At 36.1% G+C, this 21,616-nt stretch overlaps 1 protein-coding gene across 4 annotated transcripts in view; it reads right to left on the reverse strand.

The window, feature by feature from the left end:
* Positions 1–21,616, reverse strand: part of CADM2 (cell adhesion molecule 2) — a 1,083,199-nt gene that overhangs the window by 230,007 nt on the left and 831,576 nt on the right. For all 4 annotated transcript variants that reach the window (XM_050782110.1, XM_050782111.1, XM_050782109.1 and 1 more), the window contains one exon: positions 21,440–21,589. In XM_050782110.1, coding sequence (XP_050638067.1) covers positions 21,440–21,589 — 150 coding nt within the window. The remainder of the gene's footprint in view (positions 1–21,439; positions 21,590–21,616) is intronic.

The following is a 21,616-nucleotide window of genomic DNA, read 5'->3' on the forward strand; positions in this document are numbered from 1 at the left end:
ATTACCAATATAAATTTAAAATTTTTAGTTTTTTCACAGCTGCCTTTTATTTCCTTCTTCTCCACTTCTTAGTTTGCATCCTTACTGCTCCTCAGACAAGGTACCTGAACTTGCTCCATACAGGATAGACTGCCACTCCATTCAGTAAGCAAATAAACATTCAGAAGGTGAAATGACATATGAGGTGTACTTCTCATGCTTGGGGGCAATTTTAGGGACTTTTGAACAATTTAAACATTACAAGTGATTTTCCCTTTCCATGTGCTCTTTAGACTTAACCCACACATGAAGAGACTCCACCCTGATTGCACACTTAGTTCTCTGCCTTACATGTAGCTCTAATTCCTCAGGGACAATAGTGCCAGCTAGACCTCCCAGTGACAAGAGAGTCATACCTCTTTACCTCCATCACCTTTCACAGCACCTTGTGCACTGTGCACTCACCTTGAGTTTTTTTGTTGTTTTTTTTTGTTTTTAAACTCTATCCATTTTCTTTCCCATACGAGTTTACACTAACCTTTCCATTTTAAGCTCCCATTTACTCTCCATGACACAGCACTCTAAACCATGGGTGAGCAAAGGTTATGAACGACGTCAGACTGCTTAGTATCCTTGCACCACCTAGGACATTGCAGACTTCAACAAATTACTAAGTTCCTCTCCGCCTCATTATTCTTGCATGTAAAATGTGCATAGCAGTATCTCCATTGTGAGTACAACATGAGTTAGTGCTTTTTAAGCATCCTCTAGTAAAATAAACTATCCATTATTTCTCCAGTACATTCTGATTGGATGAAAAATGTCCCAGAATAAAATTACAACAGCGAAATGCATAGAAAACTTTTAGCACTGTCTCATACTGTAGCAACTTGTTCTGCCACCTTTTGAAACAATCTCTAAATTCATCTCCTGTTTTGAGTTTTGTTTTGTTTTTTCTCTAATCTTGCAAATGGGCTGCAATTTTTCTGCCAGTTTTTCTTGCAGGAGATATTCTATTATACTCACATACCTGTATCTTTATATATCGAAATGTTGAGGCAGCGCTATAAACAGACAGATAAATTTCTCTACAAGGTTGTCCACTTTTTCAGTTCAGATACAGTCTGTTACTTATTCTCTTTGTACTACAGATTTGCTTAAAATGAAAAATAATTGTGTGATGCAAATTAATAGCTCTTGTAAATTAAATGTCTGTTATAATATTTGAGAGACACTTTGCGAAGATTATGGATAATCTTAACAACAGCTCTGCAACGTAGGCATTATCTCTACTTTCCCCACAACAGTGCTCCTCAAACTTCCAGTCCACAACAGTTTATTACTCACCAGCAAAGAGATAAGTACACGCATTGAGAAAAATGCTTAGAAATCAGTAAGTGTGGTTTGCGGTTTGTTTTTGTTTCTTTGTTTCATAGAAGTAGATTGGCAAGCTACAATGGCAGGGAAATATTTTGATGTACTCTGATTTAGGAGTTCATATAGACCATAAACCAAGGTACTGTTTCCTTCATCAAGAAAGCCTTATTGCACAATAGAAGTATCAGCTGAATATCAGGGTTCTCAGCTATTTAGTAAAATTTGTGTTTTATGTATGTAAAAGCTAATTCATTAAATACAAAACTGTTCTCTTTATTATGTAATAACATAGATGTTGATTATAAGCACCTATACTGCATGGTGAGACACCAAGTTTACACATGGGAGAATTATTGAGAATATCTGAACAACAAAAAACTTTTATTTATACAAGATAAGAAACTAGCCCATTCCCAAGTTTTAAATATGTAGGTTGGACAGCCAGCCTTCACTTGTCTTACATATTTGGTATCTTTAAAGATCTTTCTACTGCTGCAAGGAATGAATGCAACATGCTTTGCAATGGCAGGTGAAGTCAAAGGACCAAGCAAAAGTTAGAAACTTAGAATAATAGAGTTTCTACAATTATTTATGACATGATTCATAAATTAAGTACAATTATCAGTGAAAAAGTGATGATCTTGATATTGCATATTTGGGAAAAGTTATCATAGACCATTTTAGAACCCTGATAGAACATTTTGAATTTTTATTTTAGCACAAAAGATCCACATATGAAAATTTGTGGATCCTGAACTGATTTTTTTCATCAAAAATGTATTTAGCTGTAATATTACAGGATAAATACTGAAGCAGACTAGTAATGCAGGACTGAAGATGAACTTGGAAAATGTGATAAAATTTGCTTTTTTTGGATAAAATTTTATTTTATTTTATTTTATTTATTTATTTAAGACAGAGTCTCGCTCTGTTGCCTAGGCTGGAGTGCAGTAGCTCTACTTCAGCTCATTGCAAACTTCACCCCCAAGTGCAAGCAATTCTTCTGCTTCAGCGTCCCAAGTAGCTGGGATTAGAAGCACCATCACCATGCCTGGATAATTTTTGTATTTTTAGTAGAAATGGGTTTCATCATGTTGGCCAGGCTAGTCTTGAACTCCTGACCTCAAATGATCTGCCTGCCTCGGCCTCCCAAAGTGCTGGGATTACAGGCATGAGCCACTGCACCTGGCCCTGAATAAAATTGTAAAATAAATATCCTAAACTTGCTGAAATTGCTTCAAAATCTCTTCTTCCATTACTGCCAATGTATTTCTCTAAGATTCATTTCTCTACTATGACTGATATTAATATAAAGAATGGAAACAGTTCAGATTATACATTATTCCCAGCAATAAATGCTGTAACCAATTCAAAGAGATTATGTAAATTAATAAGCCACAACCAAGCACGTGCCACATTAAAATTTAAATAATTGATGTATATGATGTTCATTCTAAATGTGCATATAGCCATGTAATATGAAAATTACTGTTTCTCTCATAACTTTGCATTTAGTTCTAATTCCAGAATAACAAAAAATTACAAGTATAATAATTTATTATCTATATTATTTCCAATATATTCACACTCAACAAATACATACAATTTTAGCCTTTGTTATAGTTGCAGAACCTAATAAGAAGAAGCTGAAACTTGCATTTTGTATGCCTTATTATTTGGTTTTATAGTAATTCATTTTTATTGCACATTACAAAAGTATTATTTGTGCTTGATATAGAAAGAAAAATTGCCCTCAAAAATGATTGGAGAAGTACTGATGAAGTTCATGAATAACGTTAGTTTGTCATGATCACCATTGCAGCTCCACACCTAGACCTTGTTGAGAAAAACGCTTGTTACATAGAAGATGAAACAGTTCCTGATACAGTCTGATGTATACGGAGTATATACCCTAACTTCTTGTGTATGCAACAAAAACAAACAGCCCCCTTTCTTTCTAGTCCCAGGAAAAAAAAAATTAGATGAAGCTAATGGAGGACTAGGATTTAGGGAGCATTTTGCTTCGGTTCTGGTTGTTTTCACTTTGTTTTCTTCAGTGATATGAATAAGAGTAGAAAGCGGGTGATCTGAACTCAAAATAACTTGCAGGTGTTCTCAGAGGCTTCTGCAGATGCCCAGGGAAGATGAGGGATTAATCCCTTCCCCTCTGGTGACCTAGAGGTAAATGCCATTCCCCTAGTAAGATTACTGATATCTGATCCGCCTCTCCCTGTTCTTGCTAACTATCTTCCTGGAAAAGAGGGCAAAGCTTTCTTGTCTTGCTATATGGGATTTTGAGGGTGAACAAGACGAGGTAAAGCATGCTTGAGGGAGAAAACTTCATCTACAACCACTTGCAAGCATGAGGAATCATATCATATGCAGAGAACCACAATAGAATTATTTTTTTTGAATTTGTATAGTAAAGATAGGCAGTCATCAAAGGATGATAATGAAAGACAAAACTCTTGCAACTTGTAAACTGGAGGAGAAATAATGGCCAACGTAGTTTTATCGCTGCTTTTCAGAAGTAGAATTCTGCAAGTCAAATGTCACAATATTTGGAAAGCTCTTTTGGTAAACATTTTTTAAAAATAAAAAGAGTATTTAAATTCACGATTCATGTGCTGTCTCCCCTCACCTCCTTAACCTGTTGTTACTGATGGGTCCTAGAGCTCAGTCCTTGGACTGCTTTTCCCTAGATCTTCTTAAGCCATCAAGCCTGATAATACATATCTATTCTGTATTTCAGACTTTTAACTTGCTTGTCTCTGGACTCCAGACTCATATACCCAGTTGGCTGTCATGTAACCTCCTCTTGTATGTTTAATAAGCTCAAAAGGACAAATTCAAACCTTCCCACAAAACAATCACCACCTTCACCTTCTGCAAGCTTCACCATCTCAAGTTTATTATTTCACGTGTTCAAGTCAAAAGCCACGAAATCATCCACGTCTCCTCTTCCACTCTTCAACCTCACATTCTTGCCATCAGCTGGTCCTATTTGCTCTGCTGTGAAACAGATTTGCTCTACTTTCAAATACACAGAACATGCCCTCTATTCTCATCATCCTCATTGCTACCCCTCTGATCCAAACAACCTTCATCTTTTGCCTGGGTTAATGCAATAGCTCTCTAATTGGTCTCCCTGCTTCTGATCCTCTCTGCCTGCCCCATAGTCTACTTTGCCCATAACAGCCTGAGTGTTACTGTGAAAATGTTTATAGGATCACCTCACTCCTGTGATCAACACTCTCTGCTCATTTCTCATCTCAATCAGAGAAAAATTCAGAATGATTCTATGGCTGACAAGGCCCCCTTGATCACTCTCCTCAGCCCATTAGCTCTGCCTTCCTCTCCGCTATCCTTCTCATCCACTTTGATCTGCACACGCTGGCTGAGCTCTTCTTTCAACACGCTCAGAGTGTCTTTACTTCTGGTTGCTTCTCTGCTTGGCTCACTGTCCTTCCAGAGGATGACACACGGCACTCCTACCTCTCTATCCTCTTTGTGAGTGTCTGCTGCAGTGTCACCTCAGGAAGCTTTCTCTCACATTTATTCAAAATAGCATTTCCTATCTCTCTTCTCCAAGTTTTGTTTCTTCATAGAATTTTTCACTCTCAGACAAACTATATGTTTATTCATTTATTTTGTTTACGATCAGTTTCTTCCCATCTGAGAATAAGTTGCATGAAGGCAGAATTTTGCCTGTTTTGTCCTCTGCTAAATATCAAGTGCCTAGAAAAACTGCAAAAAGCAGTTTAATAATTGTTACTGAATGAATAAATGAATCTTAATTACTCTCATGCATATAACATCAAACTGTAATGATATGGTAAATAAATATGACTATTAATTTCTTTTGAATCTGTAAACTTAGGATTCCATAGCAACTCAGAATTATAATTAATTTTCTTGATGATACCTTCTCTACCATAAATGGATGGTAGGGAGCTTTAAGATCTTTTAATAATGTAATCAGTTGCATGACTACTCAAAATTAGACTACTTTGCTCCTAGTTTGAAAATTGGGAATTCATTTTTTGTTGCTTAAGTATACCACAAAGTTCAGTAAATTCCTTGCCTTAAAACTTTTCATATCCAGTCTGTGACGGTTGATATTAAATGTCAATCTCATTGGATTGAAGGATGCAAGCATTGTTGTTTTCTGGGTGTGGCTGTGAGGGTGTTGCCAGAGGAGATTAACCTTTGAGTCAGTGGACTGGGAGAGGAAGACTCGCCCTCAATGGGGGTGGGCACCATCCAATGGGCTACCAGCGCCACTAGAACAAAGCAGGCAGGAAAAAGTGGAGTAAGCTGGCTTGCTGAGTCTTCTGGTTTTCATCTTTTTCCCATGCTGGATGCTTCCTGCCCTTGAACATCAGACTCTAGGTTCTTTGGCCTCTGGACCCCTGGACGGACTTACACCAGTGGTTTTCCAGGGGTTCTGGGGCCTTTGGTCACAGACTGAAGGCAGCACTCTCAGCTTCCCTACTTTTGAGACTTTGGGACTCAGACGGACACACTACTGGCCTCCTTGCTCCCCACCTTGTAGATGACCATTGTGGGACTTCATCTTGTGATCGTGTGAGTCCATTTATACATCTATCCTATTAGTTCTGTCCCTCTGGAGAACCTTAATTAATATACATTCTTTCTCTGTTTCCTTAGCTCATGCTCTGGTCCAGGCCATCATCATGTCACACCTTAGCTGCTAAAATCATTTTTGTCTTTCTTTCACCTCTCTTTCCTCAAAGCCTTTCTTTCTATAGCTGTTCAGATACCGATTTCTTTTTTCAGTGCTCTAACTTTAAAGGAATTTATATTGTGACTAATGCGCTAAGGTAAAAGACAAGAGCTAGGGCTATTCAATGGCAAAAGCAAAAATTATTTACAGATAATACAGAGTCGTTTAATGAATTTGTAAAGAAGTTACAAAACACTATTTGAACAAGTGACAGAGTATTTAGTGAGGAGGTAATAAACAAAATAGAAATGTACATTTTGATGTGCTAGATACCCTGTCAACAAACAGAAGGTAACAAAGTCAAAGTAGCTGCCAGTGTCAGGCACCAGTGCTGGCTTCCCCCTCTCACTTTATGCTGCTCTTTGTCACACAGTCCCAGAGGCAGCTCTGCAGGTGGGAGAGCCTCTTTTCATAAAATTCTCACCAAAAGAGCCCACACTCAAATCGAAAAGTAACAGAGTCAGGTAAGGAAGGGGTGAACTCTTCTTTTTCTCTTAAATTATTTTTCCCTCACTTAGGTCTTTCCCCCAAATCCTTTAGAGTAGCCACTGAATCTCCAAATTAGAAATCTTCATTTCATTGTTACCCTCAACGTAGTTATAGCACTAAGAACACAGGGTCTTTGCTTTATGTCTCATTGACTAAAAGGCCCAGTTCAGGTATTTGCCCATAACACCGCCATTTTTGTTCTAAAAGGAGTATATAAGATCTCAACTTCCTGTTAGATAGAAACTGCTTAATACCTTAAATGGTAGCCTTATGATTTGTTTTGCTTTGAATGTAACATTTATTTTCATTTATTTTCCAATATTTCAAAAATCTCAAAACACATTCTAAAAAGAGTTTCAGCCTACACACCGAGACATGAGATAAGGTGGCCTTTCAAAACTCATTGTCCTCAAGAAGTTTTATAAGCTGGAACTGAGATTGGTTTATGCAATCAGTCAAGGTCAGTTCAAGATCACACACAAATCCTCAATGGAACTGTGATTCAAGTGCAGCTATCCTGACTACCAAGCTTATAAATTTCGAACAACTGACTAATGTTTGCAAAAGTTCATGAGGTTAGATTTTAAGTTGCAAAGAAATAAATAAGCGACAAATAACTAATCATCATCACCACAGGAGAACATTGTTACCAATACCCAGACAATATTTTTATCAAAATTCACCATTTGGAAAAAGGCCACTCAATCTCACTGAGTGCAGTTTTCACCATTAAAAGAAGGGTGGGCTATATGTATTTGATGGGACTTTGGAAGTCCAAATGCAATATATTAGGTATAGATTTGTACTGCCGCTATTCTTTCTAAACTACTACCCTTCTTTCTAAAATGTGAAAGTGAGTGTTACGGAACACTCAAAGCAATCATTCAGTATTTCACCTCCCTACTTTCCATTTGTACTTCAGTCCACTTGCTAGTCTCAACATAAAGAGGTGTAAAACCAGGAGACTTAATTCTTACAAATACCCACGCTTTGGTACTAAAATAACGCTACCTCCTACATTTCACCAGAGCTGCAAAATGCTTGCTTACCGCTGTTTCCAAGGGTGGCTCAAAAGATCCCGCAAGGACTAAAGAAATAATAAATCAGGAAATGTAGAGTACCTAACCTAATTTGTAATTTTGCGTGCTCACACAATTTAAAATGACACATTACAAATATTTATTTAGAAGAAGGTATTTCTAAATTGTATTATTTCGTATGAATAGTGAAGAAATATTTCCTGAAGGGAGGGTGAAAAAACATTTAGTATTTATAAATACAGAAAAATCACTAAAGAAAATCAAGTGAATACATTGAAAAGTAGCTAATATTATTCAACATATAACCACAATAAATTCATAATTTAATATTTTCTCATTAGTATTGCCTTAGAGTGACTGGGTGTATTTTTCTCCTTTTTTGTTTATATTTTTGTGTACTTCAGTCAGTATTTCCAAATTTCCTTGTAAAAAAGCCTTTTGGTATTAAAAGCTGTAGTATTTTGTATGGATGCCCATGCAATGATATTTGAAAAATACAAGTTTCTCATTCATTTTGTACTTGATGTTAAAATTATTTTCATAAAGTATTTATTCTATTAAAAGAAAATACCCTGCATAGAGTCGATACATTGAGACCATTTATTAGGACCATCATTGATTGCAGACAATTTACATTGGAGCCTGCACATTGTAGATTATAAATTAGAGCTATTTCCTGGCTCAGGGTACATACACTCCTGACTGTAACTCAAAGCACAGTAAAGGCACCTATTATAAGCTGAACCAATCTTTCTCTCTCCTGGAGTGTGGAAACTGGAACAGAAAAGTACAAAATACAGTGGCCTCTAAGTCTACGTTTTTACATATAATAAACTTTAGGTTGGTGCTCTAGAGCTAAGTTTACTCCTGCCTCAAACTAAAAAAAAGAAGAAAAAAGCTCCACTTCCAAAATATAGATTCACCATAAGGGAGGGCATCACTCTCTAAAAGTCTGATGCAAACTATTAAGAAAAACACAAAACAGGAAAAACGCTAAAAATTAAACAGTAAACTTTAAATAATACATCTTATCGAAAATACATTTTGTTGTTATGGATCAAAATTATGTGCTTAAAAATAGAATGGAATTTGGCTGTTATGCACAAGTAGTTTTTTGATATTGTTAAGATTTTCTTATACATACTAAAGAATTATAGTAATAATGCTATTTTGAAATTTACTTTAAGAATGTGAGAATATCTTTACCCTGAACTTTGCTGAAGTTGCTTATCAGCTTAAGGAGATTTTGGGCTGAGATGATGAGGTTTTCTAAATATACAATCATATCATCTGCAAAGAGAGACAATTTGGCTTCCTCTTTTCCTATTTGAATATGCTTTATTTCTTTCTCTTGCTTCATTGCCCTAGTCAGAACTTCCAACACTATGTTGAATAGGAGTGGTGAGTGAGGCCATCCTTGTCTTGTGCCGGTTTTCAAAGGGAATGCTTCCAGCTTTGGCACATTCAGTATGATATTGGCTGTGGGTTTGTCATAAATAGCTCTTATTATTTTGAGATATGTTCCATCGATACCTGGTTTATTGACAGTTGTTAACATGAGGGCTGTTGAATTTTGTTGAAGACCTTTTCTGCATCTATTGAGATAATCATGTGGTTTTTGTCATGGTTTCTGTTTATGTGATGGATTACGTTTATTGATTTGTGTATGTTGAACCAGCCTTGCATCCCAGGTATGAAATTGACTTGATCGTGGTGGATAAGCTTTTTGATGTGCTGCTGGATTCCATTTGCCAGTACTTTATTGAGGATTTTCACATCGATGTTTTTCAGGGATATTGGCCTGAAATTTTCCTTTTTTGTCGTGTCTCTACCAGGTTTTGGTATCAGGATGATGCTGGCCCCATTAAATGAGTTAGAGAGGAGTCCCTCTTTTTCTATTGTTTAGAATAGTTTCAGAAGGAATGGTAACAGTTCCTCTTCGTACCTCTGGTAGAATTTGGCTGTGAATCCATCTGGTCCTGGACTTTTTTTGGTTTGTATGCTATCCATTACTGCCTCAATTTCAGAACTTGTTATTTATTCAGGGATTCAACTTCTTCCTAATTTAGACTTGGGAGGGTGTATGTGTCCAGGAATTTATCCATTTCTGCTAGTTGTTCTGGTTTATTTGCATAGAAGTGTTTATAGTATTCTCTGATGGTAGTTTGTATTTCTATAGTATTCCTATAGAATATTCTATATACCTGCATAGGCATAGAATATTCTATATTCTATAGAATGCTACAGAATAGAAGTTTGTATAGAAGTATTCTATAGAATATCACAGGATAGAAGTTTGAATAGAATTCTATAGAATAGAATATAGAACACTATAGAATTCTTTAGAACTACCACTTCTATAGTATTCCCTGATGGTAGATGGTATTTCTGTGGAATCAGTGGTGATATTTCCTATATCATTTTCTATTGCATCTATTTAATTCTTCTCTCTTTTCTTCTTTATCAATCTGGCTAGCAGTCTATCTATTTTGTTGATCTTTTCAAAAACCAGATCCTGGATTCATTGATTTTTGAAGGTTTTTTCGTGTCTCTATCTCCTTCAGTTCTGCTCTGATCTTAGTTCTTTTTTGTCTTCTGCTAGCTTTTGAATTTGTTTGCAGTCCTTCTCTAGTTCTTTGAATTTTTATGTTAGGGTGTCAATTTTAGATCTTTCCTGCTTTCTCTTGTGGGCATTTATTGCAAAATCAATGTGCAAAAATCACAAGCATTCCTATACACCAATAACAAACAGAGAACCAAATCATGAGTGAACTCCCATTCCCAATTGCTACTAAGAGCATAAAATACCTATAAGGTATATGAAGGACCTCGTCAAGGAGAACTACAAACCACTGCTCAAAGAAATAAGAGAGGTCACAAACAAATGAAAAAACATTTCGTGCTCATGTATAGGCATAATCAATATGGTGAAAACGGTGATACTGCCCAAAGTAATTTTATAGATTCAATACTATTGCCATCAAACTACCACTGACTTTCTTCACATAATTGGAAAAAACTACTTTAAAGTTCATATGGAAACAAAAGAGAGCCCTCATAGCCAAGATAATCCTAAGCAAAAAGAACAAAGCTGGAGGCATCACACTACCTGACTTCAAACTATACTATAAGTCTACAGTAACCAAAACAGCATGGTACTGGTACCAAAACAGATATATACACCAATGGAACAGAACGGAGGCCCCAGAAATAACACCACATATCCAAAACCATCTGATCTTTGACAAACCTGACACAAACAAGCAATGGGGAAAAGATTCCATATTTAATAAATGGTGTTGGGAAAACAGGCCCATATGCAGAAAACTGAAACTGGACCCCTTCCTTACACCTTATACAAAAAAACAACTCAAGATGGATTAAAGACTTAAATGTAAGACCTAAAACCATAAAAACCCTAGAAGAAAACCTGGGCAATACCGTTCAGGACATAGGCATGGGCAAAGACTTCTGTGTAAAACATAAAAGCAATGGCAAGAAAAGCCAAAATTGACAAAAGGGATCTAATTAAACTAAAGAACTTCTGCATAGCAAAAGAAACTCTAATCAGTGTGGACAGATAACTTACAGAATGAGAAAAAAAAATTGCAATCTATCCATCTGACAAAGGGCTAATATCCAGAATCTATAAAAACTTAAACAAATTTGTAAGAAAAAAAAAACAAACAACCCCATCAAAAAGTGGGCAAACCATATGAACAGAAACCTCTCAAAAAGACACTTATGCAGCCAACAAACATGAAAAAGGCTCATTATCACTGGTCAATAGAGAAATGCAAATCAAAACCACAATGAGATACCATCACACGCCAGTTAGAATGGCAATCATTCAAAATTCAGGAAACAACAGATGCTGGAGAGGATGTGGAGAAATAGGAATGCTTTTACACTGTTGGTGGGAGTGTAAATTAGTTCAGCCATTGTGGAAGACAGTGTGGTGATTCCTCAAGGATCTAGAACTAGAAATACCACTGGACCCAGTAATCCCATTACTGGGCATACACCCAAAGGATTATACATTTATTCTACTATAAAGACACATGCACACATATGTTTATTGCAGCACTATTCACAATAGCACAGACTTGGAACCAACCCAAATGTCCGTCAATGATAGACTACATAAAGAAAATGTGGCACATATACACCATGGAATACTATGAAGCCATAAAAAAAGATGAGTTCATGTCCTTTGCAGGTACATGGATGAAACTGGAAACCATCATTCTCACCAAACTATCACAAGAACAGAAAACCAAACACTACATGTTCTCACTCATAAGTGGGAGTTGAACAAGGAGAATACATGGACACAGGGAGGAGAACATCACACACTGGGGCCTGTCGTGGGGTCGGGGGATAGCATTAGGAGAAATACCTAATGTAGGTGATGGTTGATGGGTGCAGCAAACCACCATGGCACATGTATACCTAAGTAACAAAACTGCACATTCTGCACATGTACCCCAGAACCTAAAGTATAATAATAAATAAAAATAAAAAGGAATGTTAGAATATCTTAAATTCCCATGGTGTCTATGCTGATCCTGATTAAAGATGATTTAACATGGAGACACTTGTCACCAGAAATCACTATGTCTCCAAGATATCAGGCCCCGGTGCAGTATATTGTTACTCTTTATATTTGACAAATGGTACATAGTTCAGTTACAATTACTTCAAAGGAATTCACTTTATCAAAAAAGTCTGTTTTCAGTCATGAATATTTTCAAGTAGAATTATTTTTTTCTAGGCTCATGAAGGATAATTTTATCAACTACTTACTCATTTTGCATCTCCTGGAATAGTTTATTATGCAACAAGTAAAATTACAGTTACTTACCTGCAGATTGCTTGATGTAGTAATTTCCCTTGTCTTATATCCCTTCCACCACACCCACATATAGATGGTATGTGACAACTTGCCGCTTGAGGCCAAAATCCATGTTTTATTTATTTTAGTATTCTCAAAGCCCAGCATATTTCCCAGGACATAACAATATTTTATAGATATCCATGCAATTGAACCGAAATTGTGACTTGGAAATCTTTCAAATATGCTTAGATGTGCACAGATTGACACTTGTTTAGTGAAGCCTGCCTTCCTTGAAAGCTCCTAATTCTCAAAATGGAGAATCTGAAGTATCACCAAAAAAAAAAAAAAAAAAAAAAAAAACAAGGCGTTTTCCAGGAAAATGGTCACTCTTTGCATTGTTTATTCCTTTGTTTTGGGAGAGGAAAATATATACACAATGGCAGTGACTATCTACGCAGTCTGAGTCTAGACAGTTCGTCATGCCATTTCTACTGCCACGACCATCTAAAATGATACTCCCAGATGATTTTAAGTCATTGCAGTCATTGTTGACCATGTGCTAATTCTGTATGTCTTACCAACTTATAAATATACTTACAAAATATGTACCTAGAAACATACATGATTAAAAGATAACGGAAGCCAAATTTTCATCAGAACACGCTTTCTTTCCAGCTGCTCTATTCAACATGAAATAGGCTCCTCAAATATCAGTGAGCTGCCGTAACTGCAGACAACCTAGCACGGTACCCATCACACAGCAGATGACCAGCAAGTATTTGTTGAATGATAAAACAAATACATAAATTCATCATTAGAAAGTAGAATAAAACTGTTCAGTGTTTGTTAAAATAATCTTTCTCTCCGTAGGGTTTTAGTAAAATATATGTTTACAAACAACAATGGGCAACAACTCTCAAAAGGACTTAATTCAAGAATTCAGTCATTTTTACATGGTCATCAGCACTTAGTTGTAGAAAATGTCACTTTTATTTCAAAAAACATTGCAGAAAGATTATCAAAAGTAGGCATATAATTTCTCTAAAATATAATATCAAACATGGAAATTATCCTGATTTTGATGTCCAAAAATTAAAATTTGTGGAAACAATTCAGGCATGCATATGTTGCTTTGAATGTCAACATTTCAGCCTTGATGCTTATAGCTTAACATGTTGTTATATCATGTAACCACTAAAATGTATAACATATATTATCATTATTTAAAATTGCTGGACTCAAAATGCACAGGCCTAAAGAAGTAAATGTAATAATTATACAATCCACAACTAAAGATTTTCTTTATGTTTAGAAAATTTCCAATAATGGCTTCATCTTTAGCAAAAGTAGGATTTAAATATGAGACAAAATGTTTTGAACAGATCAATCAGAAAGAGTGACTTTGAAATACAGAACCAGAAACTATGATTCACACAGAAAAAAAAGAAGAAGAAAGGAAAGAAAGAAAGGAGGGAGGGAGGGACGAAGGAAGGAAGGAAGGAAGGAAGGAAGGAAGGAAGGAAGGAGGGAGGGAGGGGGAAGGAAGGAAGGAAGGAAGGAAGGAAGGAAGGAAGGAAGGAAGGAAGGAGGGAAGGAAGGAAGGAAGGAAGGAAGGAAGGAAGGAAGTCTTTTTCAGCATAACGAAGCACGAAGTGAATTGAGCTTGTTATAAGAAAACTCAAGTTTCTCTTTTTTTTGAGACAGGATCTTGCTGTGTTGCCCAGGCTGTATTGGTTCACTGCAACCTCTGCCTCCTGGGTTCAAGCAATTCTCCTGCTTCAGACTCCTGAGTAGCTGGGATTGCAGGTGCACACCACCATGCCTGGCTAATTTTTGTATTTTTAGTGGAGATGGGGTTTCACCATGTTGCCCAGGCTCATCTCAAACTCCTGACCCAAACTCAAACCACCTGCCTCAGCCTCCCAAAGTGCTGGGATTACAGGTATGAGTCACCTCACCTGGCCAGAAAACTCAAGTCTCTTCATTGCTTTGTCATTTACTACTCAAGTTGTTTACACATGTAAACCTCAGTGTCTTTATATATAAAATAGGAATGCCTACTGTATAGTAGTGTTGAGAACCCAAAGAGAAAAGGTATACGTGCTGAATGTCATCTAATAACTTTACTGTATAACTATAAGCTATCATTAATTTCACATTTTTATTGTACAGATATATAATAGCTGCATTTTTAAAAGAAAACCAAAAGAAGAGTAATGGTAGCCAAATGTAATACCTGCTTTACTCAGTGAATCTTTAATAAAGCCTGTCAAGTTGATTGATAGCAGCTGGGGAGATATACAGTCAGGTGGCATGGATTGGCATAGAGCCAGGAGAACCTGTACCTCCAATTCTGGTTCATCTCATTTTTCTTCTCTTTATCAGTCTTAGTTTTAGGACACTTTACTCATGTTTTTCCTCTTCCATTGTTCCCAGTATTAGTGTAAAATTATCAGCAGAATAATTGGCTAATTAACACCAACGATTTTAAGCTATGTCTTTAATAGATTTTTATTTCGATTTCTTTAGGAAATTTTTAAGGATTATTTTTTTTAAATTTAAGTAAAAATATTGGGAAGAAAATCACAAAAAAGTCATGTATTTTACATTTTTTATATAAAAACACAAGCACACAGAGATGTATCTGTTGAATGTGTGTGTTACGGGCTCCTGGAGATGTTTGTTCAAAGTATTTTTGTCAATAATAGGAAGGAATTGAAGTGTTCTTTCCTGAGCATTAAGTGATCAGATTGTGCTACTTCAATTGTTTTTTTTTTTTTCACCTGCAAAGAAACAGACCCTACGATCTAATTGATTGTTTTTACCATTGTCAAATACCACATAGCATTTATGTGGTGTTTCAATGACCTCTACTCCCCACTTGCTCTGTCTCCCTATACCCACTCTCTTCCAAATGCTTATCAACTATTTATAACAGAGGTGCTCGGATTTGTGTAAAACGAAAGAGGAGAGGATTATAACAAGTGAATGTTGCCTTAGCTACGTCTATTCTAGATCTCTCTGACCCATAAGGATTTATAAATTTTCCTCTTGATTCTTCTTTTCTATTTAGTTTTTGCAGATTCTTAAGTATTATAAGACTTCATACTTAGGCTGTGCAGAAATGAGGTGGAATTGTAATTGAGTTTCTACTTTGTAGGCTAATGATTTCTGATTTCGGGGTGCACACAAAGCAGACAGGGAACTCATTAAAATACAGTTCTGGTCCAACCACCAGTAATGGGGTGTCAATGAACACCTTTTATTACTCTGCTGGTTGGTGTCAGAGGCAGAATTTAAATTCAGATCTGACTCTCTGTCTCCTGTGTCACAATGTCTCGTTTAAAGCTATACAATTTAAACAGTAAACAAGAATCATTTATTGAATATTTGATGCATGTTTTTATGATGGCCTAAGGGCTTTCTCAGTTAGAAACCACATATTTTACTAGCCAAGGCTGGAAACAGACAAGGTCTATTATGACATCTGATGAGTGAATCAGCGTCTAGAATTGTGCTTTCCAAAACAGTAAGTACTGGGCATGGGAGGATATTGAGTATTTGAAATATGGCTAGTGTGGCAGAAACCAAATTTTTAAATTTTACTCTATTTTAATTAATTTATATCTAAATATCTACACGTGACAACCAAATTGTTCAGCTCAGCCCAGATATGGAACATTCCCATCATCATGGAATGTTCTCTTGGACAATGCTGACTATAACGTATCCTTCTGTCTTATTTTTTTATTTTTATTTTTTTTTTGGAGATGGAGTTTCGCTCTTGATGCCTAGAGTGGAGTGCAATGGTGCAATCTCAGTTCACAGCAACCTCTGCCTCCACGGTTCAAGTGATTCTCCTGCCTCAGCCTCCCAAGTAGGTGGGGTTATTGGCGTCCGCCACCACGCCCGGCTAATTTTTGTATTTTTAGTAGAGATAAGGTTTCACCATGTTGGCCAGGCTGGTCTCAAACTCCTGACCTCAGGTGATCCGCCTGCCGCAGCCTCCCAAAGTGCTGGGATTACAGGTTTGAGCTACCATGTCTGGGCCTTCTGTCTTAATCTATGTATATCTTCAACAGTTTGAAATGATATGCTGCTCTTTAATAAAAGTCAGCTGCCAAGATCAATGGCAGAGGCTGCCCAGGTTACATTTAAAATGACGTGGCATCCAGATGCCATTGCTCTCAGGAATATTTCAGTTAAAATCAAGGCAAAAGCTACACCTGGATTCTAAGTTCTTCACTACCAGACATTAGTTGAATGTCTGTGGAGAAATATCCTTGATTGTTTGGTCTTATTTTTTTCATTTATCAATGGACACAAGCTACTGATCACATTAAACATGGTAAGAAGTTGTAAAAGCCTGAATTTGCTGCCTTCCTCTTTATTTTACCTCAGTTAGAAATATGACAGTATTAGTTTCACCTTAGCCAATTCCCCCACTAGACATCTGTCTCCCCTGGGAAGAGATTCCTGAATATTCACTTTTTTTTGTTGTTGTTTTTGAGGCAGAGTCTCATTCTATCACCCAGGCTGGAGTGCAGTAGCACGAGCTCGGCTCACTGCAAACTTCGCCTCCTGGGTTCAGGCAATGCTCTTGCCTGAGCCTCCCGAGTAGATAGGATTACATGAATATTCACACTTAAAGTCTCTAACAGAGACCCCTAGGAAAGGGGGTTCAGCCTAATTCTCCTTTACTTGATTTGACTGACCACTCACAGCATATTTCAGTAAATAAATCCATGTAAACAAGGCTTTTCCAACTCTAACATGACATGTGTGCTGCTATCCTGAGTTTTTCGTTCATAGCCGGGACCCTTGGAAACTTACACTTCCAGATAGCGTGAAATGCTACCCAGGATGCCTCTTGGAGCTCACAGTGGCAGTAGCAATTGTTGTGAGGCAGTGATCAGCACTTGTTCTTTTTCTGAGCTGTTTGTCCTTCCTCCTTCCTTCCCTCCTTCCCTCCCTCCTTCCCTCCTTCCCTCCCTCCTTCCCTCCTTCCCTCCCTCCTTCCCTCCTTCCCTCCCTCCTTCCCTTCTTTTCTTCCTTCCATGCTCAGTAACATTTATCAATACATAAATCCAAGCTCAAGGGTGCAGAACTCTTGAGAGAGTTGACTTGCCTAAACCCAAGTGTCTCAATCACAGCTGCATTTTATAATCATTTGAGATATAATTAAAATATTCTGATACTGCATACCTCGAAAGACTGTGTTTGGAAAGTCCCCCAAGTGATTTTACTGTGTAACTAGGGCTAAGAACCACTGGCAACATAATCTGAGACAGAAAGAAGAGTGGGGCTAAAGATGAAGCTTTAACAGTAGCAGCCACATGTAGGAGATGGTATAATCAATGACACAGACAACCCATTCCTTTCCTTTTCTCTCTTGCTCTCATGTGCTGTCTTCACTAGTACAATACGTGCGCGTTACTATGGTCTAACTCATGCTCACCTTCTTCACTTAGTCTCTGGTATAACTTGGAATGCTTGCTTGCTCAAGATAAGCCTTAAAATTGGTGAGTGTTAGACAGGCAAATGCAGATTAAAAGATCATGTGTGGAAAACCGTAATATGGAATCTTTTAAAATGGTTTTAATTTCAAACTCTTGCATTTGTTAGGTATTACTGTCTAAGAATCCCTTCAACTAAGATATCACATAGAAATTGAACCACTCTTGGGAACAGATGGTGAGGATGAAAAACGAAAAAAAAAAAAAGGAAATTGAACCAATGACATATGAGGGAATAGATATGTTAGATTGCCAAAGGATTTCTTTTCTTTCTTCAGTGCTTTCTGTTGTTTTACTGAAACTGACGTTTAGAACTACAATAGAGTTAGAAAAAACATAGTATCAAAAACAGAAACCTATCATACTAAAAACACAAACACATACATAGGCTTTTTCCAACCCAACTAAGCTATTACAACATCTGGGAAAGGAAAATTAAGTAAAGTTAGTCCAGGCCGGGCACAGTGGTTCACACCTGTAATCCCAGAACTTTGAGAGGCCAAGGCAGGAGGATCGCTTGAGCTCAGGAGTTCCGGACTAGCCTGGATAACATGCTGAAACCCAGTCTATACAAAAAACACACAAAAAATTAGCTGGGCACGGTGGCACGTGCCTGTACTCCCAGCTAATCTGGAGGCTGAGGCAGGAGAATTGCTTGAACCAGGGAGGCGGAGGATGCAGTGAGCCAAGATCGTGCCACTGCATTCCCTGAGCAACAAAATGACACCCTGTCTCAAAAAAAAAAAAAAAAAAAATCTTCAGCAATTCATAGAACTGGTGTATTTATTATTTCAAGGCAGTGTAAAGATGCAGGAATATATTACCATATTTCCCAAACATGGCGTGATTTTTTTTTCTCCTCATAATGATCCTTCAGAAAAGAGGAGGTTGCCTTATATTCAAACCTTTACAAATCCTTTATGACAAGTTGCTCTCCGTTTCCTCCAGGAAAGATATATTAGCTTGAAATATCCCAAATCAATTCTAGTTTTCTAGTTTTAGATGCTTTTTAGAAGATAACTTATAGAATCACTAAAAGCGGAAGCAAGGACATTTCATATAGATTTTGTCTTTGTGCCTGAGGATTTGACCTCACAATTGGAGATGTCACTGTAAACATGACTCTTCAAAATCTCCTTAAAACCAGTGCAAGAGTTGCTATAAAGTGGAGATTGTCATTACACACCTGTGGGATGAATGAACAACAAAAAATGTTCTAATATTATAAAAGTTTATAGTTGCCGCTAGGGACAAATTTCTTGTTGACAGTGTGCTATGCTTTCAAAAACTGCTAATAAGCAAGATTGTTTCATTAAACACAGGGATGGAAAAAAGTCATATTTATAAATTAATATTTTTCCATATTACATTAAATATGTATGTATAATCAAGTTGACAAATTGAATAGTATAATAATATATTTAGTTGTTTAATGAACATTTCTAAAAGTCTGTTTTTTTAGAACACTTTCTTTGGCTTCAGTTTTAAGCAAATGAGACATTTCCTTAAAATTGGCACCACGTTAGAGCTGAGCATACAGTTTAATTATTTATTTACTAATATTTGTAATCAATTAATACTAAAAGCAAAAACAGGTTGTTTAATATCTGTGAGTGACTTTGTGTACGTATTTAATTTTTTTAACTAATAGAACTTCATTTGTTTGAAAGAAAACTAAAACTGTAAATTAAATCTCTTTCTAAATAATAAAGTTCTACTGGAGTATTAGGTATTAACCCTCCATGACAGTAAATTTTATATTAACTGTCGATATGTTAATAATTTTATATTAAATGTCAATATGACTGGGCCACAGTTCCCAGAGGTTTGGTTAAACAATCATCTAGATGTTTCTGTGAAGGTGTTTTTTTAGATGAGTTTAACATTTAAATTAGTAGACTTTGAGTAAAGCAGATTATTCTCCGTAAGGTGGATAGGCCACACTCCATCAGTGGAAGTCCTTATGAGAAAGTGTGAAGTCATCTAAGTCCCCTATGGAAGAGGAGATTCTCCCTGACACTGCCTCTGGACATGAGCTGCAACAGAATCTCTTTGGGTCTCCAGCCTACCAGCCTGCCCTGTATTTTTCAAACTTGCCAGACCCCAAAATTTCTTGAGCCAATTTATTAAAATAAATATCGATCAATTGATCTATCTATCTATCTATCTATCTATTCATTTTGTTTCCCTGGAGGACCCTAACACTTCCTCTATCTCTGGTTCATTTTTCTGCATAGCACTTGTACCCTTTTAATGTACTATAAAATGAATTTCATTTGCATGTTTCTTTATTGTCTGTCTCCTCCACTAGACTGTATTTCCCAAAAAGGCACATACCATTAACTTTCTGCTCCCTAATTTTAATGCCTGGTACAAAGGGACTCTCAATAAATATTTATCAAATAAATGAATTAGATACTTCATCTGTCCTTCATTAATATTTAATATTTAAAACAAACTAAAGATTTCATTTTAAATCTAGAGTACATCAAAGAAGAAAAATCATAACAATGAACAAATACAATGAATACATATTAAAGGTGGACTGAGCACATTTATTAGACTGTATGTGATATTTTAATTGTTTAAATGGAACTGATTTGAAGTTATCTTACTATTACCTACACAGATTCATTAAAAAATATATTAAGACTAATAGCCAATTTTAAGAATAAGAACAGCTAATATATAAATAGTTATTTATATCCTATATAATATAAATGTATCTTAAGCAACAGTCCCATATTTTCATTACAGTTATGAACTCACTTTTTCATCTAATAATGGATGAAGGCTTAGATATTTGGTGTACATTTTTAGTTGTTTGCTTGAATTATGTAACATGAATTTCCTTTGTTCTCTGGGAATATTTAATCAAAATCTATTATCCAGTAAGAAGCTGAAATTAGTTAATGAAGTCCAATTCAACTTAAAAAATACAGCTTCTTTCTTAATTTCAGTTTATTTTGGAAACATGAAATACTTCAACATTATGTGAATCGTTTTTACAATTTTTACTTTCAGAGAAAATTCATGAACATAAAATCATTAAACTTTGCAAAATTATATTGTATCTTCTAAACATATAAAACTGATTTTCATAAAAATAATATTATATTATCAGGAGAAAGAAAAAAAAAAACTCAAACTATACACAAAACAGCTACAAGAGTGAGAAAATATGCTATCTAGAAAGAAAATGGTTGTTAAGAGAAGGTATAAAACTATTTTTGAAACAGAATTAAAAGTGTTTATTTTATTAAAAAGTTGACATAGGTTATCTTTGGTGTTTATGACTTGCAAACTAAAGTATTTAATATTTAACATGTTTAAATACAAGCAGCAGCAGTTTGGTAATCAAAAGGAATAATTTGAATCATCTCGGAAAAGTAAATTTATTGTAATTAGGATATTTTAGAATGTGATTAAAACGTTTGAAAGAAAATGTATTCACCTTTCTTGTCATCGAAGTACAGAGTCTGTTGAGCTGGATTTGACCACTGGAGGGAGGTGTTATCATTTTGATCAACCCTGCAGGTCAAAATTGCAGTTCCGCCTTCAACAACGGTTACATTCTGTGTTAGTGGAAACTGCCCTTGGCTGCCTAAAAGGGGATTTAAAAAAATGTTGA

This window comes from Macaca thibetana, chromosome 2 (genome assembly GCF_024542745.1).
Source record: "Macaca thibetana thibetana isolate TM-01 chromosome 2, ASM2454274v1, whole genome shotgun sequence".
NCBI lineage: Eukaryota > Metazoa > Chordata > Mammalia > Primates > Cercopithecidae > Macaca > Macaca thibetana.